The 22809-nt window shown below is 29.7% G+C and overlaps 2 protein-coding genes across 3 annotated transcripts; one reads left to right on the top strand and one right to left on the bottom strand.

Annotated features, from left to right (window-relative positions):
* Positions 1-6310: 6310 nt before the first annotated feature.
* Positions 6311-12277, top strand: PSF1 (partner of SLD five 1). 2 transcript variants are annotated; one of them, XM_028252404.2, is made up of 7 exons: positions 6311-6458; positions 6639-6724; positions 7963-8030; positions 9500-9607; positions 9720-9882; positions 11701-11847; positions 11929-12277. In XM_028252404.2, the coding sequence occupies exons 2-7, from the start codon at positions 6650-6652 to the stop codon at positions 11953-11955; spliced, it is 588 nt and encodes a 195-aa protein (XP_028108205.1). In that variant the 5' UTR covers positions 6311-6458; positions 6639-6649; the 3' UTR covers positions 11956-12277. The 2 variants fall into 2 exon arrangements, with proteins under 2 accessions (XP_028108205.1, XP_028108206.1); XM_028252405.2 differs by having other exon boundaries at positions 6434-6458; positions 6621-6724.
* Positions 12278-12285: 8 nt separating this feature from the next.
* Positions 12286-16809, bottom strand: LOC114307040 (uncharacterized). The gene is made up of 2 exons (XM_028252403.2): positions 15042-16809; positions 12286-14497 (listed from the first exon to the last, which is right to left on the bottom strand). The coding sequence occupies exons 1-2, from the start codon at positions 16086-16088 to the stop codon at positions 12419-12421; spliced, it is 3126 nt and encodes a 1041-aa protein (XP_028108204.1). The 5' UTR covers positions 16089-16809; the 3' UTR covers positions 12286-12418.
* Positions 16810-22809: the final 6000 nt, after the last annotated feature.

Genomic DNA, 22809 nt, shown 5'->3' with positions numbered 1-22809 from the left:
TTAGTTAAATTATTTATATATTTTGATAATTTTAGTTCTATCATATCATATAATAATTTTGTATGATTTATATTAAATTATAAAATAGTAAAAATAAATACTCATTTTGATATTCCAAATAATAGTTAAATTAGAAAAATAATTAGTAGCATAAAGTTAAAAGTAATTCTAACAATTTAATTTTCTTTTATATTAATTTGAAAAATAAAAATATGCAGAAATAGAAACTATATAAAATTTATTAAAAAATTAAATATAAATATGTTGTAGTTGGATTATCATATAATGATTTTATATAATATACATATATATATATATATATATATATATATTAAATTATAAGATTATAAAATAAACACTTTTAATGAATTAAATCATCAATTATATAAAATAAATTTAATAACGACTAACCAAAAAAAAAAATCACATAACAACATTTAAACCAAAAAAAATAAAAAATAACAAAAACATCCATACAATAGATACATCTTAATGTGTGAAGTAATTAATCATCTGTAATATGATGTCAAAACATAAAAGAACTTATTGTTCAACAATTGAAAAAGTAACTCAAATAGTAAATTTCTATAACTTTATAAATTCCTCAAGAGTAACATTATTGTGCAAGTTTTTCCTTCTGTGAGTTATGATCATATAAAATAATGTATGAAATATAGTATAATGTCATATATAAAATCACTATAAAATTTAAACGACAAATCCATAATATAGAATAATATAAAATTGGTATTGGTATAGAGTAATGCATGGAAAATAAGAAAAAAAGAAAGGCAATTTAGCATTTAAAAAAATCCTAAAACCCTTTAAAGAATTAAGAAAAAAAACGTGAAATGCAAAATTGGTATGGGGTTTGTAGATTAACTCAATTTTAAAAAAAAAAAAACCCTTATAATATGTCACCTAAACATAGGAAAAACACTACTTTTAATAATATATATACTAGCAATTGACCCGTGCAATGCACGTGTTTTTTTTTTTTTTTTTTTTTTTCAATATTTGATTACACAATATGTGTTATAAAAGAAGGGGCACTTTTTCATAAATCTTTTTTTACTACTTATGTTCCATTTAGTCTACATTATTTTCTTATATTCCAATAAATTCTACGAGTGACATAATTACCAAATACCCCTAATAATATTCACAATTACAGTGTGAATGTTCCGTAATGTAAATGTTCACACCGTCAATGTGAATATTCACATCGTAAAATATGAATGTTCACATCACTAAATTGCTAAGCATTCAAAAAATATTTGTAAGGATATAAATGTACATAAAATATTTTAAATATGAAAATTAAGATTTGATAGATCAAATATTCAAATAATAGGACTTATTGGAATACAATAATATCTTATGGATTAATTGGGATACAAACACTTGAAAAATGATTTTCTAATAGATCTCCCATAAAATAATAATTTTAATTTTAATTTAAAATTAAGATTAAAATTAAAATTAAAGTGTGATTTTAATTATTTATTTTGATAATATTGGTGTTACCGTTCTATAAAATTGTAACTTGAATACGTATATATATATATATATATATTAATTTTAGTTAAATTATTTGTGCATTTTGATAATTTTAGTTATATCGTATTATAAAAATGTAATTATCATGTAATAATTTTGTATAATATAAATTAAATTATAAAATAGTAAAATAAATACTCACTTTGATATTAAAAATAATAGTTAAATTAGAAGAAAAATTAGTGACATAAAATTAAATTTAAAAATAATCCTAACTATTTAATTTTATTTTATATTCATTTGTAAAATAAAAATATGTAGAAATATATATCATATAAAATTTATTAAAAAATTAAATATAAATATATTTTAGTTAAATTATCATATAATGATTTTATAATATATATATATATATATATATATTAAACTATAAGATTGCAAAATAAGCACTCTTAATTAAATTAAAATATCAACTATATAAAAAAAAATCTTATAACGGCTAACAAAGAATGAATCACATAATAACATATAAACCAAATAATAATAATAATAATGAAAACATCCAAATGATAGATACATCTCAGTGTGTGAAATGATTAATCATCTGTAATATGATGTCAAAACATAAAAAAAATTACTGCTCAATAATTGAAAAAGTAACTCAAGTAGTAAATTCAAATTTTAGAGGTTCATCGAGAGTGTCATTATTGTACAAATTTTTCCTCATGTGAGTTGTGATTATATAAAATAATGTAAAAAATAAAGTATAATTTTATATATAGAATCGCTATAGAATTTAAACGACAAATCTATAATATAGAATAATATATAATTGGTGTTGGGTATAAAATAATGCAGGTGAAAAAATAAGAGAGAGAAAAAAAAAAGAGAAGGCAATTTAGTATTAGAAAATCCCTAATACCCTTGAAATAATTAAGAAGAAAAAAGTAAAACGCAAAACTGGCATTGAGTTTGTGGATTATCTCAATTTACAATGAAAAACATATGAACAATAAATATTTGTCAAATAGAGTTCATATAAAATAAGTAAAATTAGTATAATTTAAATTAGGTATACATAGAATTTTACATAATTAAAAAAATACATATTGATGTGGCTTTCTTAAAAAAATAAAAAATAAAAAAGTAAGACGTGATAATATGCCACTTAAACATATTGCTTGGTTACATTTTTCTAAAAATATTTTTCAGAAAATTTTTACTTTATTGTTTTCTGTATTTTTTTGTTTTTACTGAATTTTTTTAATATTTTAAGCAATTTTTTTTTTTTACTTTTTAGATATACCTAACATAAATGTACCTAAAAAAGTAAAAAAAATTTGTGATTTTTTTTAAAAAAAAATTCACTAATGACCAAAAATACAAAATAAATAAATAAATGAGAATTCAGTACATTTTTTGTATTTTTATGTATTTATTAATTTTTTAAAATATTTTTTCATAATTTTTTTACTTTTTAGATACATCAAGTAAGGTGCATCTAAAAAAAATAAAAAAATATTTAAAATTTTAAAAATATTCACTAGAAACACGAAAATCAAAAAACTCAAGTTTCAAAAAAACTTATCTCAAAAACTCAAACCAAACACATTGATTACTTTTAATAATACATATATCTATATAATAAGACAAGAAAGTTTTTGAAAATGTCCTACACACATTTGTCATACTAGGACATTTGGACAGCTCAGATATGTTCAACTTACAAAACAACAACTGTGATGTATCGCACGAGTACATTTTCCCATGATCCCATGAATAATCTCATGATCCTACCTTCCTCTTTTATTTTTTATTTTCTCCCTTTTTTTTTCTCTCTATTTATTTACTTATTTTTATTTACACTGTGCCTTCAAACACGAATAAACACAAATATATATATATATATATATATATGATAGGATGAATACAAAATATTGTTAGATATCAAACTTTTGAAAAAGCGTTCATATTCAATAACCTCCTCCGTTAATATGGTAGCATTTAATTTAAATTAATTTTTTTTAATAAACGTACTCTTGACCATAATTAGGTAAACTGAAAAAAAAAAAAAAACTAATGATTAATATTAGGCTAAATTATATTTTATTTCATTTATATTTTACTATTTTTTCACATTACCTTTTTTTCTTTTTCACTATAGTTCTTTACGTTTTAAATTTTTCTTAATTTACTCTTAAAGTTAATTTTTGTCTAAAATTAGATAGAATATATCACGTTTGGTTGTCATGGACATAAAAAAACATTATTATATTTGAATTTAAGTTTGAGTTGGAGATGTATGTTAATATAATAATATTTTTGATACCATGTGACTATCAATATGAAATTTTCTACTAATTTTGAACAAAAGCTAATTTTCTAAGTAAATTGGGAATAAAAAATAAATTAAAACTTAAAGAAGCAAAGTGAAAACAAAATTTTTAAAAGCTAAATTGAAAAAAATGGTAAAATGAGAAAAATTCAATAAAAATTTAACTATTAATGAAGGTAAGAAATTAATTTCAAGATTTCATTTAATAAAAATAGCTTAAATGAGAAAAATGTAGATGGATAAATACATTTTAAGTATCACGCAACACATTAATTGAGTATTATAGTATTCTCAAATAATTTTTCCATTCAAGTAAAGATTAATTTTAATTTTAGATGTAAGAAATGATAAATTGTTTGAATTGTTTATTATTCTCAAATTATTTCTTGATCTTTCATTCCATATTAACTAATTTTAATTTATTGTGAGGTGATTAGATTTTTTTACTTCTATGTTTATTTTTTAATCATGTAAGAATAACCAGTATTTTTTTTTTTAAATATGCATCAATTATAAATTTAATGACTTAAAGATAAAAATTAAAATTTGTTAACAATATCTTAACAATTTAGGAATAAATAATTTTCTTACATATAAATAAATAAGTAGGACAAATTGGTGGGAAAAAAAAATCCGTTTGTTTCAACTTAAAAAAAGATAAAATAAATTTAAATAATAAATGCATTAATTACAATTGATAATTTTTTTGTTATTTGTAGAGTGTGAAATAAGTCTTATAAGTATTGTAATAATTATTAGGGTTTTATATTAAACTATTAGTGTGTTATGTTAAAATATGCATGAGTCTAAAATAATATATACGTAAAATCTTAAGAGAGGTGAGTGAAAATTTTCTTTTAAATAGCTTATTAGTTGATAACTTTTATCTTTTTTAGCTCAATTCAAAGGGTAATATTGTCATTTTGGGTAGCCAAGTAATGTCATTTGTGCTAAATTAATGGATTGAGAGAATCTTGAGATTGTCAGCAAAAATAGGAGAAGTTTTTGTAATTATTGAAATCACGTGAAAGATTCTTGTATTTGTCAAAAATTTGAGGTAAGTGTTATTTACCCCAAAAAAATGAGGGATAGTTTTGGTTGAGTTTTCAAAATCTCTTTTTTAATTTTTTTTATAAAAAAATTACAAGTTAGTTTTAAAAAAAAAACACTCTCGTTTGGTTTAGTTCTAGAATCATGATTTGAGTGTGAAGTTATGTTTTGAGAAGAGTAAATTTGTTTAGTTATAAGTTTTGAAAAGAGTTTTGAGTTTTGAGTTGTATTTTGAAATTTTTGAAAATTATTTTTTTAATATTTAAAAAAATTCTTAATTTTATTTTTGAGGGTAAATATTTTTTTATTCTAAATATTTATTTTTTAATGTGTGTTGTATTTATTACATGTGTGCACCGTATTTTTTAAAAATATTTTAAATATTTTTTTAATATTTAAAAATTTAAAATGAGTTGTATTTTTTTATTTTAAATATATAATTTGTATTTTTATATATTTTAATTTATTTTTAAAATATTTTAATTTTTTAATATTTTAAATCTTAAATTTTTTATTTTTTAAATGTTTTTAAAAAGTTTGGATCGCCCATATATATCTAAATTATTACAAATTATTTGGTTAATACTTAAAAAAATAACAAAATAAATTTTCAAAAAAATAAAAAATATATATATTTTTTCAAAAAAAAATATATTTTTGGAAATTTTATATTTTTTCATTAAAATATAAAATAAAAAATAATTTTAAAGAACAAAATATATATATATTTTTTAAATAGAGTTTTGAAAAATGTTTGGTTATGAGTTTTGAAAAGGAGTTTTAAATTGTGTGCTTGATTATAAGTTTTAAAAATAATTTTTGAATTGAATTTTGAATTATGTATTTAGTTATGGATTTTGAAATTTTATGATTGGAATCACAATTTCAAAACTAAATCAAATACTACATATATTTGTTTTTTGAATTTCTAAAATTATTTTTGTTTTAAAAAAAGGAGAAAATCATATAAATAAATAAATAAATATATATATATATATATATATTGGAAATTGCATTTTAATGGAGCAGTTTTAAGAAAATTTTATGATGATGTAACTCTCACGTATGTATGGTATAAATTAACAACAATGATTCATCCCACTAAAAACATCACCACTAATAGCACTAATGCATTAAAAAAGTAAAAAAAAAAAAAAATACAATTCCAAGACCAAAACATCACATCATTAATGGCGGGACCCACTGCCACCTAATTAGTGGGAGCACTAATTAGTGCTCCCAAGCATTTTTCATAAATTAATTTATATGATTGGTGCAACTCTTCCAATGTCTTAGAGTTGCACAAAAATAAATTTACATATGTGGTATAATTATTTTGTGACGGTGTCACCTATTTGTAATTTTTCTTAACTTTTTTACCAAACTAATTTTTTAAAATAAAACTCAAAACCAAACAGAGTCTTTGCTTTTTGGCGCCAAAATCTTGACAATTGTGAAAAAACACCCGCCAAAACTCTCCAAATCTATACACATCTCAACAAATTGATTTCGTTTCTCTCATATTCCGTTCAATTTCTCAGCCCTAGATCTCCTTCAAAATCGACTTGCTCAGGTAAGTCCACACCACCATTTAATCTACAATTCTCGCTTTTCTTCATGAAAGAACAAAAAAACCTCAATAGACATGTCTATATATACATATGTATATTATGGGTTGTTGCAACTTTATGTGGTTCATGTGTTTGATGAATTGCTTGAGTAATTGAAGCTGTAGAGGTATAACCCATTGTAGTTGAAGAAGATATGTATGCTAAGAAGGCTTGCGAGTTGGTGAAAGAATTTTCGAGCAGCGAACCTGGGCAGCTTGCTCCTTTCAATGTAAGTTCCCTCTAGTTGTAATTCGATTTTACTTGAATTTCCGATCGTTTGGAGGTTTCTTTGTGTTTAATAATGATTGTTTGCTTGAATTGCTTGATGAGGTTAGGGTTAGGTTAGGGTTAGGGCAGGGATTATGTTAGTATGTTTGGGATTGAAAGGGCATTGAGTCTGTTGAGTGATTTCTAAAGAGTAGAGTTCGGAAGTTACAATTTGTGCTCAAGATAATCGAGATCGAGTACACTCGTCAAATATACTAGAAGTGGTGGATACACGTGGTGTGCGCATATGATTTTTTTTTTTTTTTTTTTTTTTTTTTTTTTTTTTTTTTTTAAGACTGTGAAATGTATGATTGGATTTTAAAAATTGAAAATTGAAACATTTTATGAATCTAAAAGGACCAACAATTGAGGGATTTGAAACAATAAATTTGAATTCATACTGCCCATGTAACTGGTGTGGAAAGAAAAAGAAAAAAAAAAAAAAAACTGAATGTGGACAATACTTTTGGGGTATTTTGGGAAAATTCAAAAAATGAGACATAAACACTGATTCTAGCCTTCTCTTTATAAGAGTCTAGATAGATGGATAATCCAAATGATTATTGGTATAAAAGCAGAAGGAAAATACAAATAAGATACCTTAGCAAGTGTTAATCTCGGATGTAAAAATTCCAAGAGAACTTGAATCACCCACAAACAAACAATTAGGATTTAGAAGAAAAGTGTAAAAATTAAAAATTCATATTTTGGGGTGTGTCCATTTATGTATTTACTCTATTCAATTGGGATGGCACTCTTGGGACTACAATAAGGGTGGGGGTGATTTGTCATTGAGATGGATCAATGAATTAGCTAGACAAATATGTTTGATTTCTTCCATTGTAGCATACTGAAGCTATAGAAGCAGGGATGAGTGTGCCACATGATATTTTGATTTGATGAAATGCTATGCCAATAGATGGCTGCTCATTCATGAATATCCACATATCAGATCGTATATGTTGTCTACGATGATGAATGAACAAATTGTGAATGAATTTCTTGGCGTGGTTGATTTTTTCTGGGGCCAACACAATGTTGATTTTTTAACTTACAAGTACATCACTATGATAATTCATTTTGACATATAATTGTTTAATTGTTCCATTAAAAGTGTGGTCATCAAGCTTTTGTTTATCCAATGTTGAGGTGACGCCAATTTTATCATTTAACTTTGTATTTGTTTCAATGCTTTTGTAGACTAATTTGTTTTCTCAAGTAATTGAAGAAAGTAATTTTCATTTCCATCAGCTCCAATCCTTGCTGAGGTAACCCTCTTTTGCCATTGTTTTCCCTCTGCTTCTCTTAGTTTTTGCATCCTTTCTTTTTTGTTGGTGTATTGTTGCATTGCAGCAGACCATCTTTTACATCTCAATTGTTATATGCAATGATATGCTATTGTTTTTTTATTTTCTTCTCACTTTTCTTATGTTTTTATGAGCTGTCAGCATGTTGGTTTGTGATAGTTGTTCCTGAAATCCTCATAACTAAAATCCACCTGCACACGGTTCTGTTCCACTCTATGAAGCACGGGTACGGGTACGAGTACCCATATTGGTACAATATGGGTACGTTGATAGATATGGTAAAATCTAATAAAATTGGAGTACGGATACGACTTGGTACGTTTGTAAAAAAATATTTATTTTGAATTTGGAATAATGTAAAAATTGATTAAATAGTTTAATTTGTTAAGGTCCAACTTACAATTAACATTTAATGTCAAAAGTAAAGGTATAAACCAAATGAAATGTCATTATATTGAATAACTTACAAACCATAACTTAATTTTAAAATCGTGCTAAGCATAAAACTAAAAATAAAAAAGAAGACTAGTAAAAGGAATTTTATCTTTATAGTAAAAGAAAATATTGTTTCGATTGATGTATGGTACGGATTGGGTATATACTAGGTATGTTTGGGAATGTCAAAAATTAAGAAGAAAAATTTGGATATGTGTTTCGTGTATCCAGTACGTATGTAGAAGTACCATACGCTAGTAAATACTCAGTACGGGTACGACATGTTTGTCGAAATACCCATGCTTCATAGGTGTCGTAATACCCATGCTTCATAGGTGCCACTCCAACTCAAGCCTTGAACTGGTAGACTGGGAGCAAACCCTTAGCTAGTGGTTGCTCTCTGAAGTTGAGGGTGCCAGCCTTTGGCACTTGCACCATGCTCTGCATGTTCCTTAATGGTTCTCATAAAATCCTACTTCTTAGGAGTGAACTAGAGTTATAGAAATCTTACTCGAAACAAAAATAATAACACCCATTTGATCATGTTTTTGACTTCATCATAACAATTGGACTTTTTGAGTCATGCACCAGTTTGGAAACTATCAAGTTAACTATAAACCAAATTATAGTTGGTCACGTTTTGGATTGACTCAGAAAGAACTTGACGACACTTGTCAAGATGGCCAGTGTTCGATTGAGTTCATGCCAAGTTATAGTTGGTCGCGTTTTGGATTGACTATAAACCAAATTATAGTTGGCCGCGTTTTGGATTGACTCAGAAAGAACTTGACATTAGAACGTCAACTTGTCAAGATGGCCAGTGTTCGATTGAGTTCATGCCAAGTCAATAAATTTTTGGAGACTATAACAAACTCATATATGCATATTTATGTCTGTATGTGTGCACACACATTCATATGATTACATTTGCAATTGATGTGTTAAGTATTATCACCTTTAGCATACATGACTAACTGAACATGATGTTATCACAGCAAAATTCAAGAAGGGCCGGACAGCCAAACTAAAAATGCAGACCACTTTGGGGCACTCATCCATCACCTTTCTTTAGTCCGCAACAAGCGCTGCCTTATGGCTTATGTGTAATGATCCATCATCATTTTTGTTTCTCTTAAGTAAACTGTTTCTAGCTTGTGTGTCCCCCTGAAATCATCTTCATCAGCATTATGGGTTTTGTTCTTTGTATTTTAACAGACATAATCGAGCAGAAGTCATTCGAAGCTTAGGCTGGATGATCGAGCCTCCACTTCCTGAAGAAATTCAAGAGAAGCTCAGCAGTTCAGAGAAAGAGTATTCCAAGAATCATTCTGCAACGATTAAGTCATATCAATCAGAAATGGATCTTGATTTGGCTGTGGTAATAGTTCTCTCTCTCTCTCTCATGAAATGTATTTTTTAATCACTCTTTGAAAGGATTGCATCTCACCAAGAACCTTTATCCAACGAAGAATCTTAACGAGTGTTTTAAGAACTAAGTTGTTTTATAGATCAGATTGATAAATACTCCAAGATCTCAGTATTCTCTTTATTGGAGTATAAGAAACTTGTTAAATGGTGGAAAAAGTTCTATATTATATAATTATATTTCTCATCATAGGTCATTTTGCAAAGCATTTGGCTGTGGACATCTAGTTCAACAGCACTTATACACCTCTTCAATGGTCCTATTTTCTGTGTGAAGATCAACCTGAGACTTTAGTTTTAAAAACCTTCTAATATCAAAGGTACAAATTGATAATTGTTGGATATAGCAATAAAAAATTTGGAGGCCAATTTTGGCAAAGTAATTATAAGTGGAACTGCTGGTAAACATTTGAGTTCCTTTTACTCAGGATAAGTCAGCTGGGATTCAGAAATTGGATCTTCACAGTTTGATTATCTTATTGTTGTCCTGGTCACAATTTGATTATCTTATTGTTGGATGAAACACTGGTTACTGTTGCGAACTTCACTATGCAATCAGTTCGAAAGATAATGAAAATTTGATTGGTGTCTGGATATGTTGTAGGGGTGTGCCTTTAAAAACTTGGATAATCTTCTTATAGAAGCAGGAGTTTCCAGGGGTTTTGCTCCTGTTGCCCATCCAGCTGGATAGTCTATCTCCTCTTGCCCTTCCATTTCTACCTGAAGTCTTCAGGAATTTGAACCATCCTTCCAACTAAGTAAAAAAGTGTCAGGTCAAAGTGTGTTGGTCTTAAGATAGGATCATTCAGTCCCACGAACAAAGTTGAAACATCAAACCAAGCTCTGCCCACTACTTGCCGAATGATAACAGTAATCAAAGCACAAGTGCAAGATGATTTGTAAGATCAGTGGCTTATACGGAAGTATTTTATTTGATTCACTGAATTGCTGTCAACTTCTGCTCTTTGGTCAGTGACATGTCCCAGTCGAATTTGTGCTGCAGAGGCAACAAGTCTAGGTCCTTAGGTAGGCCTTCGCTCATGTTCATGATTGCCAAAAAGCCAGTTGTATCTGGAACTATTGATTGTTGGCTTGTCATCCATGGTCACTGTGATTTGCAAACATAGCTGCAGTCAATGAATAATTGGTCACAATAAATTCACAACCACTGCTAGTCATTTGATTAATGATGCAATGGGGATATGATTTGACTTGTGAATTACTTGAATAATAATGCTAGTTAAATATATGGGTAAATTACATTTTGCTTGCCCCCTTATGTTTACCCATTTTCTCACCTTGGCCCATATAGTTTATTTTTCCCACTTTGTTCCTTTATGTTTTAAGTTTTTTTTTTCCCCAATTTACTCTTAAAGCTAACTTTTGTTCAAAATTAGACAGAAAATATCACATTAATTACCACTAACATAAAAAATATATTAGTATTATATTGGGATTTGGGTTTGTGTCAAAAGTGTAAGTTATATATATATATATATATATAAATATTTTTATACCACGTGATTGTCAATGTGTCATTTTGTCTATTTTGAACATAAGTTAACTTTTGGAGTAAATTGAGAAAAACTTGAAACATGATGGGCCAAGTGGAAAAAATAAACTTTAAGGGCTAAAGTGGGAAAATGACCAAACATGAAGGGGCAAAGTGTGATTTACCCTAAATATTTAGAACATTTAATTCTGAAACTGCTTGGTATAGTTAAGCATCTTTGACTAAACACTAACGTCTTGTATCCGTTGTGTCTGCAAGGACATGGTGCCACCTAAAGATCCATACATCAAAGTGAGAGTCCTCGATGATATTGGCAGTGTGGCACTCAGCGATCAGATAGCCAACCTAGCGCGCCATGCCATTCTCTTTCTTAGAAGAACTGATGCTGAGACGTACATCTCTCAGGTTGTTTACTTAAATTTTGTATCAATTCACACACCATGGGTTGTAGGTCCTAACAATATCATTCTTGGCCGTGATGAACAGGGCTTGATGGAGGAGCTTACAGATTGAGCAAACTAGTAAATGTCTTACAGCATACAACAATATGACTTTCCAAACTATGCGCAAGCCCATCAAGCACAACCACTTGGCCAATATAGGAAGGACGAAAATAGCAAAATCTGGAAAAGCAAGCTGCACTTTTTTGCTTTATGATAATCATCCGAATAAGGAACAAAATTGTGTATTTGTTGTTTCACGCAGGAGTGCAAGAGTGGGATTTGTATGAAGTTGCAACATTGAATTCTATTGTATGATCCATCACTCTGTTTTTGTTTAATAAATGGTTTTTGACATTTGATTATTCAAAGAGAATACACATTGGACATGGTAATGTGCTTGTGTTTCGAAATTGCAATGATTTTATTGGTTCTTCATTTGACACAATTTTTAATGTTACATATAAAGAAGGAAATGTCCCGAGCAGCAAGCCAAGAAAACAAGCTTCCCTCTTTCACTGAACTCGAGAAAGCTACTACTTTCTACCACTATCAACACTACTACTAGCGGCTTTTGATCCTTCAGACATGAAAACATCTACAGCTGCTATAATTTGAGCTTTGCCTTTCACCGTCTCCCTCACCTTTCTCACCACTTGCTGCTTCATCAGTCTACGCTCAGCCATTGAGAGATGCTTACACTTATCCACACTCTTAAGAAATCCAACCACGCTTTCACCAGTGCCCCCATTGGCCTTTTCAACCCTAGCAAGCTTCTCCACCAGTTGCAAAGCAAACATCTGCTCCAAACACGCTTTGTTTCCCAACTCAACAATATCCAAAACACAATTCACATTTACTTCCCTTGTCTTCGCTGATTTGCCCTCGATTGAATTAACTAATTTTTCTATGATACCCATTTGGAGGATTCTCTTCATAATCAGGTCTCCACCATCTCCGAAAAGCATCTGATGCAGCACTGTGTAGGCTGAATCCTGCAATTCCGAGATGCTGCATTGCATCATCTTGACCAGATCAGCAATAATATCGTACTGGAGGAATTTTTTAATAAAGGGCTCTCCACCAACACAAGCTAACTTCATCAGCAAAAAAGCTGATTGAGATCTCATGGAGTTGTTTGGATTACTATGTTGCAGGAGGTCTGATAACCGTTTGACCAGAGGACTTTGTAAAATCATGTCCCTGGTTCCCGGGTCTCCTGCTTTCTCAATCACAGGTATGAGTTCTTGCATGGCATCCAATACCATCTTCTTATCACTTCCAAGCACCTTGTGGACGAGATCTTCGAATATATTTAGCTTCGGTGCAAAGGTAATGTTTCGATCTGACAAAACAAACTTTTCCAAACTAAGTCTTGCTTGCCAAGGCAAGAGGTTGAGAGTGCCGGGTCGAAGAGAACAATTTGCAGGAGGGCTTCCAAGCTCGTAAATTGCCTTCAGTGTGGCTATGGCATTGTGTTGTGCAACCTCAGATCCAACCTCAAGAAGTTTTATTAGACTCTTGTCGATCTCAAATGAAAACATATACTCAACAGCCTTTGACTTTCCCACAGTGGTCAGTGACATCAACGTTGTAAAGATGCTGTCATGCCACTCCTTGGCATTGGGAGAGAGCAAATCTGCCAGCCGGTTCATGGGAATGCTCCGAAGCACTTTATCAACTGTGGCAGGGCTTCCGAATTCTGCTAGCTTTGCAAGGATAGTCGAAACGTTAGTTTGGATCATGGGATCGTGACAGTTATCTAATATACTCGCGAACTTGTCAACCGCTCCGATATTCTCAAGGGATGGAAAATAATCACGGTAATCGCTCGTACTGAATATAATTGTGATTGCTTTTGCCAATGCTGCAATCAGATCTCGTGAGTCTGTTGAGATCAGATTCGCAATTTTGGGTCCCACTATTCTGCTCAAACTCGCTCTGCTCGCTTCAAATTCAGAAATGGAAATGATTTCCATAATGGCTTGCGTAATTGCTTCCAAGGTGATAACTGCCTGTTTTTCTTCTAAAACACCGAGGAAGAACTCTATCCTCTGCCCGGCGACTTTCTGAGATGTTTCCTTCCCAAATATAAAAAGCCAAGGGCTGATAAAAGCAGTTCCTTCAGGTGTCAAATCAATCAGTAGAATTTTGAGCGAGTCATTTATCTTTCCATAAAGGTACAGAGAGACCATGTCGTGTACTTGATACAAGTGGTAATAATCAGTTTTCTTTAGCAGCGAGCCTTCGACAAGTTTGCAAACAACGAGAGGAAACATGTTCACGTGCCCAAGAGCTGACCAAACAGCCTCTAGGCAAGCTTCTGGCACGGGTTCAGCCCATGAAAGAGCAGCGGTAGCTAGAAAGAGCCTTCTAGAATCTTCCGGCATTGCATTTAGACTGAACTCAAATGATCCAAAAATGGTCACTGCATTCTCGGCTTCTTTCTCATTTACATACGAAACTGGACCTGGCGCACACATGGCGTAGGTGGATAGGTTGGAGATAGCCTTTTCCCATTTTTCTGCCCTGATCTCTTTTCTGAGAGCCTTACCCATTACAGCAACTGTAAGAGGGTGGTGACCACAACGTTCAAGCAAATTATCTGCCACATCCTACAGAACAATAAAAATCTCATCAAATTAAAAAAAGAAAAGCAACAGTCAAGAAGCAATTTTCAAAGAAGAAAACGACAATATATATATATATATATATAAGGTGGGGACTTCTCATTTCTCCCCTTTCATCTGGGTGATTAAGGTATGAATATTACTTTTTCCAAAAGCCTATGATACTTTCCCAAGAATGACCTGTTGTTTTCTTTTGTCTAGACCAAATGGTTAGTCAAATAGAGAGTAATTACCAATCAAGAACCCAAATAAAAATCAAATGCTTACTTGTTTTATCTTTACATGAAATACAATTAGTTCACAATATACAACAAATCAATTGAATTGTTCACTATTTGTACATCATAATGATAAGACCATCTAACAGAATTTGCAAGAATTTTCTTTTTTGGGGAAGGTATTTAGTTCCTTCAAAGTTTCTCTACAATATTAATAACTCAAAATCTCTAATAATGAATTTAGCTAACATTTAGATTATATTCATTCACAGGGAATCATAAATATCATGCATATAATAGATAAAATATACCGGTATTTCATCATCTTTGAGGAGGCTATGATAGAGCAGAACTGCTTTGCTTATTTCCTTTATGTCATCCTTGCTTAACTCTACCTTCTCTGCTTCTGTTATTTCATATACAGATTCATTCCTCGTAGTTACCAAGTATTTGCAATCATTATCATACAGCTTTGCAAATCGCTCAACTATGTCTTGTTCCCACACATCATCAAGAAGGATTAAAATGCTCTTCTCATACAATGCTTCTTGAAGCAAGCAACAAATTATTTCAAGATCATCATTGTTCTCGTCTTTAATCTTCTTCCAAAATCCAATCTGCACGAGCAACTTACATATTCTTCTAGCCAACCGCTTGTGGTACTCATCCTTGTTACCACTACAAGCAGCCCTGCTGCACCACTGCCCGAATCCAAGTTCAACTGCTCCACCATCAAACTTCAGCGGAGGATCAGAAGCTACTTGACGAGCCAAACAAGACTTTCCAATACCTGATAACCCAACAATTAAAATGACACGGTGAGTAGTCTCTTGCTCTAGTAAGCCTCTCACAAATTTGCACTTACTAGAAATCGGGTAACCTTGCTCTGCCTTTACTTTTGGTCGAATGGGGATGTTTCTTGCAGTCGATTCAATTACTTTCTCAACATCTTCAGTCAACTTTTGAGATTCGAGCCACCAATTCAAGTCATCCCTAATTGAGTTTACTATCTTATCAAGTGGACTGCCAGTCACAGAACTCCACACAACTATCGCCAACTTTTTAGTTCTACTCTTTGACACGACCTTTCTTGCCTTTCTCATGTTTGGACGAAGCCGTTCAATAAGACCATTCAAACTTTGAAGCTGACGGTCCAGCTGGGGATTATGAAGCTTGTAAAAATGTTTTTGCTCAATTCGGTTTGTCAGATTCTCAAGATCACACACAAATTCCTCTAGGCTGTGAATCCTCTTCGGAGCTTCTTCAAGATTTCTAGAGGCTTGTTCCAATGCATTAACAGCCCCTACCATGCTTGAAACTATTTGTGTTGCTGCAGCAAAAGCTTGTAATACATCCATTGAAATCAAAGAAGATAAATGACTAGTTTTTCCAATTTTTCTCCAATTGTTTAATGTTAATTAGACCAAGTAGTAGCCCAATAAAGACTTATAACTAGCTACTTTAACTCTGTAGAAACTGTCAAAATTGCAACAATCATAATCCAATTCCTCCAAGAATGAAAAACAAAGATGAAGATCAAGGTGAAAGAAATCATTCTTATAATCCCCCAAACCAGCTCTAAAAGATCCAAGAAATCCCATTATTAATGTTCTTCAAAAGATTAAAGACCAAAAGACCCAGATATCAATTCTCAACCCCGATTAGAACAATCAAATTATGCTAGAATATTAAAAATCAGAACCCAATTTGTGACAAACACTGAGACCTTTCAACAAACATTTTATGAGCTGAGCTCAATAACAACACAAACTCAGCAAAACCCACATAGTTTTCTGCGTTTTAATCCATGATAAGCAAAACCCAGTTCTCAAAACACTTCCAAGATCACACATCATTCAAGAGAACTAGAAAATTATGGAATGGAATTATAACTAACATGGATAGAGAGGCGTGTTCAGTGTTCTTCCTTACCTTAAAAAAAACTCTTCAGTCATAGTCCCACAATTAAAATGACCAAAGGGGCAAGATATTCGTACACATAGAGTTGTTCAATCGATTGGTTTGAAAAGTACGAAGACAAAGAGAACGAAAGTGAGACGAAGAAATGAAGAAAAGAAGTCATCAGAGGACTTGGTCAACTAATGTATGCTTACCAGCTGAGGACGTAGCTAGGTCACCAACCAATAAAAACATGGCTTCGCACGTGGGAAACCAAAATCAGGATCACTGTTCTTTTGTGAAGCGAATAATACTGTATGAAAAATGATGTGAACCTAAAAGATTTATCAAATTTTTCATATGGGTGTGAGATCTACATAAATTTATGTGTGTGGGTCACATCTATATGAGAGATTTGATAAAAAATTTGATAAATAATTTGTGGTCTTTAACATAACTCATACTATATGCACCAATTAGGTGTACTAATTGATGATATGGCACAATTTAAAAAGTTTTTAGTATTTATAATGTGATTGAGTGAGATTAATAATAATATCATAATTAATGTTAGTACACTAATTAATATACTAATTGGCGTATTTAGATCTCGTTTAGGAACATGCTGTTTTAGTAACTTTTTGACTTTTTAGCTAAAATATAATATAAAAAAAACTAATATGTTTGGGATGATTTTTTGACTTTTTACGAAAAGATGTGTAAAAAATATAAAAAAAAAGAAATCTTTAATTTTTTGAAATAAGTTATTTGACTTTTTAATTTTTTAATAAAAAAAGTCACTTGGCAAACGTGACCTTCGCACTAATTGAAGCAATGTCGTTCTCCAATCAAATTTCAGTTGTGACCAATTGAGGTCACCTATGGTTTAAAATAGTCATCATCATTAAAAGTAAAATAATCATATAATAGATTAAGGCCACGTTTGACAATTTAAAAATAATATATCCTTTTATCTTTTTTTTTTTATCACATCACGTATTTATTTTTTTAAATATTTTTTCATAAAAAGACAAAAAAATATATTTATTTATATCATCTCAAATAATCCTTAAAATCACGCTAGCCACCTAAAGATGGAAGGAAAAAAAAACGAGAATGGTCAAAATTGTCAGGCAATAAAACTTTTTTTTTTTTGGATCAGGTCAGGCAATAAAACTTGACACAATTACTTGACGGTTAGGTCAGCGAAAAAAAATTATAGATTAATAAAAAAAATTTTATGATATTAATTATTAATATTTATAATTTTTTTTTAACTTTTTGATAAATAAGTTTCATTAATGCTCCCATAAAACTTTCTTGGATACATAAATTTTGCATTGAGAATAACATCCTATATTAATATTGTTAAAATATTCTTAATAACTAATTTTATATTTAAAATTTTAAAATTATGCAACTTTTAATTTAGATATTAATTTTAAAAAAAATTAATGTGAGATGATAAAAATCTAGAGGTCACTTTATAGTCCATATAATAAAATTTAGGTCTATCTTAAAAAGATGGTTAAAAATTATTTTTTGATTTTTTTTTCTGAGAGATGAAAATGAGTTAAAAGTTAAGAAGTGACTTTTAATCCACTTTTCAAAATGAGCCTATGTTTGTGAATTTATTAATTTGAGCCTCATAAATTCACAAACACAGCTAGAGAGCAATAAAAAAAATACATTAATTTATAATAATCCATAACTATATTGCTCATCTCCACTAAAACCCACTTGCTCGTTTTTACCGTAAGAAAAAACTCAATCAAAATTTCTCTTTATATAAATCAATTCATAATACTTACTTCAATTATTTTATATAATTTGTGAATTATATAATTAGGATCTTATTGTATAATTGATTAAAATCGCCATTTTAAGGGCATACCAATTGTCATTCCATATACATTGCATAGAAATCATAAAATCGAGTACGAACTAAAAAATTTAGAAAATAAATAAATAAATAGGGATAATCCACATATACATTTGAGAAATATTCATCAAATGGGGGTTACTTAAACAATCTTTTGAAACTTAGGCCTAGTTTATGAAATATGGGTTGGGTTTGGGTTGGGTTTGAAGTGATGTGTTAGAGAGGTGATGTGACTTAAATAAGATGATGTAACTTAAATAGAATAGTGACTTTTTGACTTTTTGTCTTTTTTCAATCATGCCAAACTTGGCCTTAAAGTATCTCTAATAACAAATGTTATAATAACATTGTCATTACAAATAATTTGATAATGAATACTAAAAAATAGTAAAATTATAGCAGTGATACTCCAATAGTTAGATATCATTTTGGCATAACCAAATACAAAAACTAGTGTGTTCGGATGATCGATAGTCTGGCCGGTCGTGCCGAACACACCAATTTTTGTGTTTGGTTTTGCAACCTGATGAGTTGGAAGTTATGACAGTTGCCACAACCAACCATTGGGGCACACTTTTCATCTCTAGCTATCAAATTATGACAATAGCAACTCCAATGGCAAGTCATTGGAGATGCTCTTACAAGAGGGACATGGCCTTCTTGCCCTTAAGGTGAAAATTTGCGATACGACACGATAACATGACTTGAACCGTATACGAAGTTAACAGATTAGGATTAATCATTTCCTGACACTATCACGTATATGACATGACTCGATAACACGGATATTAAACATGTCGAGTTAGTGTTAAATCTGTATAACACGAAATTGATACGAATAATCTGTATAATGAAAACTTAGTTACACATTTTAATATTATTTTCATTAAAGAATATCATGACATTTTTAAATCTCTTATATAATTACATCTAATTTATTAAAAAAATATGTAAAATATGATTTTTAGTTTAATATAGATCTTATTTTGCTTTTAATTGAACTTAATGTATTTTTTGTCTATTGTTTGAGTTAATCTAGTAAAAAATATAATAATAAAATATAATTTTTATAAATTAAGAAAATAAAATTAAGTTGAAATCAAATATTTTTATAAGTAATTTCATTTAATAGAGATTAGTTTCATTAAATTTAACTTATGAAGAAAATTTAATTTTTTTTCATACATTTGATATTTTTAGTTAATAATAATTTTTTTGACATGATAGTTAACATGACACGAACCAAGCACGAACCGAAAATAATACGACATGATAATACGAAATAATAAACAAATTGAGTTATTATTAAGATAATTTTGATACGAATCCAAAATGACAAGATACAAATACAACCCAATACGACAACACACGACGCCACCCCTACTTGCTCCTATCTAATGTCACCTAAGCTTATTTGATATTTTATTGATTGAGATTATTAAGATATTAGAAGCGTCACTTTTATATTTGGAGAATATTTTTATTTTACAATATTCTAGTTTTGCCTAAATATGAAGCGTTATTAATTTAGGGGAAAAAAAGAAGAAGAAGCTGAAACACTAACATTGTATTTCAATAATAAAATTGGATAAAAATTTGAAAAGAAAAAGGTAAAAAGTAACTCAAATATAATTTAAAAAAAAAAAAACTACTCAAATCCATAATTCAATATTTATACAATTTGTTAAAATTGCAAATAAAATCTCATTTTTAAAAAGCTGTAAACATTTTATAAAATTTAATAAATTTTTGTAATCACAAAAAAAAAAAAAAAAATTTATTCCACTTATTTAATTATTATAATTTTTTTTTTCATTTCTTTATCTTTTTTTTCACTTCCCCTTACCACCACCCAATCACCACCATCATTGATGAACTCCTTCAACAATCACCTCTGGCCAGTACCTCTCTCGGTTGACAATCACCTCTCACTGTTGCTTGCTGGAAAATAATAGGTTTTTTAGAAATTTTAATTCGAAATTAAAGTGGAACCCAACTGTCGGTTGAGGTGGGTCTGAGTGGTTTAGTATTCTCTTAGATGAGAAGTTTGCAATACAGAAATAATGAGTTGAAACCATTGAGTTGTGAATGAGAATTGTTTCATGAAGTGGACATCAATAAAGTTGGGTTTAGATTTGGACTTAGTTTTGGTCTGGATTGGTCTTAGACTTATACTTGTGTATGTGTTGGGCTTGGTCTTAGACTTGGACTTGGACCTAGTCTTGAGTTTTGGGATGAGCTATGCTGGGTTTAGTTTGTGTATATGTTTGAGATTGGGCTTGGATCAGATTGTGACCAAACACCCGTATCCATTTTGTAACCCATCTAGTTTAATTCTACATTATGATTTATAGAATAGTTTTGGAGTTTTGAACTTTTTTAACTCTAGCCCTAATGACTAGAGTTAATGACATTTGATGACCCCAGTGATGTTAGCCTTCATGGTTAAGGCTCTCCCTTACTAGTATAAATAGAGGCATTTCTCCTCCAACCTAGTAGGTTGGTTTTAGAGAGGTTTTGTGATGAAAAATGAGATAGTATTTTGAGATAAAAAGTTGGAGATGGTTTTTTACACCAAAGTTTTTTTTTTTTTTTAATCTTGTTTTGTTAGTCTCTTCTTTGGTTCTTGTTAGAGAGAATAAATCCATTGTTAAGTTTGCCGAAACTATTCAGAAGGTGCTTTTGTATTAGCTAATTTCGATCATCATATCTTGAGAGACAGACACCAGCGTACCTCCAGCATTTATCAGAATGCGGTAAATCTGTTTTAAGAAAATTGTTTAGTGCAAGTTTCGATTTGCTTCTTTTCTTATATTTGTTCTTAAATTTTTCAATATTTAGTTTACAAAGATGAGTTCTAATCTTTAATTATATATACTAATAATTTGTTCTATTATTAATGTAATTTAATTCATTTATGTATTTTTAGTTGTGTCGTTTATTCTGTATTTCATCTTTTTAATAATAAAATTGTTTCGTCATTTCTATTTAATTTATTTTATATATTTTTCATTTATTATTATGAAAAAATACCAACAATCTTAAAACATTTATTTTATTCTAGTGACTTTTGGAATTAAAATTAATTTAATTACCTAGAGTTATTAGAATTTGAGTTGTTTGTTTCAAATAATTTATTTATGCAATTTATTTTATGTTAATTAGTTGTTATTGCATAAGTTATTTGATGGTTAGTGCTTAAGTTGTTAGGAGTTATATTCAGAAATAATGGGCTCGGTTCGAGGAGTACCAGTTAACTTCTATGAGTGATATAATTCTGGTAGCAATTTTTATTTGCTTGGGAATTGATTTGTTTTAACCTATTTTATCTCCTGAAAAACTTATTTTTAAATTTTTTTCCCATAAACTAGGAGTCAACATGCTCTTGAAAGTTTTGTATAAGGTTAACTGGGACCTCTCCAGTCTTCCTAGAAACTTTCCTGACCATGTTCGATTCTAGGGTAAGTGGTGAGATTAATTTTGAATTAAATTTCAGACTTTGAATTTTCTAGTGTTAAGTTTAGTTTTTGGAAAAACAGAATAGTGAAAATCTATTGTGATTTTTCAGAAATGGTTTCAAGAGGTGACAACAAAAAATATTGTTCTACCTGACAACCTTAAGCCTTGCGAGGTTCTTAAAGGAAGATTAAGAGAAATCAAGTGTGATTAAATAAAATCATAAGATTACATAATGATATCTCTGAATTTATCAGAGTCAATTAGTATATTATCCTTATGTTAATTATAGCATGTATGATTACTATGTGACTTTGCTTGAAAGTAAGATGAGATAACCCATTAGGGTGGGTGAATATATTCTTTTTGAATTTTTATAATTCTGAATATATTCTTGAATTGGTGGCTACTAGTGAGTGCAAGATCGCTGATCACATAGATAGAAAACTGATAGTTCTTAGGGGATGTTTGTAACCACCCTGACCTGTGATTAGTCGATAAATCATGATTAAATATGCTTAATAAGTAATTAAGATGAAATTCTGGATTAATTGCATGTGTATTGCATTATTTGTGTTTATATTTGTCTGTTGTAGGAATATCTATTTTTTTTTTCTTTTTTTGTCTTGCGAATTGAAGGTCTTATCGGCATCCGAACATGAAATTGACACAGTATATATGCTATTTAGAATTTTTAGAAAATTATGGTAGGTTTAATTGATTAGCATAATTAATGTCAATTTGATTAGCTTAAGTTAAGTTTAATTAATTCTCTAATCAAGCCTACATAAGGCTTATACACCACTTAAGTCATAATTTCTTCATCATTTTTGAGCCTACAA

The sequence above is a fragment of the Camellia sinensis genome, chromosome 15 (genome assembly GCF_055761805.1).
Source record: "Camellia sinensis isolate YWXY chromosome 15, ASM5576180v1, whole genome shotgun sequence".
NCBI classification, from domain to species: domain Eukaryota; kingdom Viridiplantae; phylum Streptophyta; class Magnoliopsida; order Ericales; family Theaceae; genus Camellia; species Camellia sinensis.
The sequence above is the reverse complement of the archived record's forward strand: the minus strand, read 5'-3'. Positions and strand labels throughout refer to the sequence as shown.

Excerpts from the sequence above, each read along its gene's own strand:
- PSF1 (XM_028252404.2), top strand. The coding sequence starts at position 6,650 with ATGTATGCTAAGAAGGCTTGCGAGTTGGTGAAAGAATTTTCGAGCAGC. Across the intron at positions 9,608-9,719 it reads CGCTGCCTTATGGCTTATGT|ACATAATCGAGCAGAAGTCA; the intron begins GTAATGATCCAT and ends GTATTTTAACAG. Across the intron at positions 9,883-11,700 it reads TGGATCTTGATTTGGCTGTG|GACATGGTGCCACCTAAAGA; the intron begins GTAATAGTTCTC and ends TGTGTCTGCAAG.
- LOC114307040 (XM_028252403.2), bottom strand. The coding sequence starts at position 16,088 with ATGGATGTATTACAAGCTTTTGCTGCAGCAACACAAATAGTTTCAAGC. Across the intron at positions 14,498-15,041 it reads TCAAAGATGATGAAATACCG|GATGTGGCAGATAATTTGCT; the intron begins GTATATTTTATC and ends ATTGTTCTGTAG.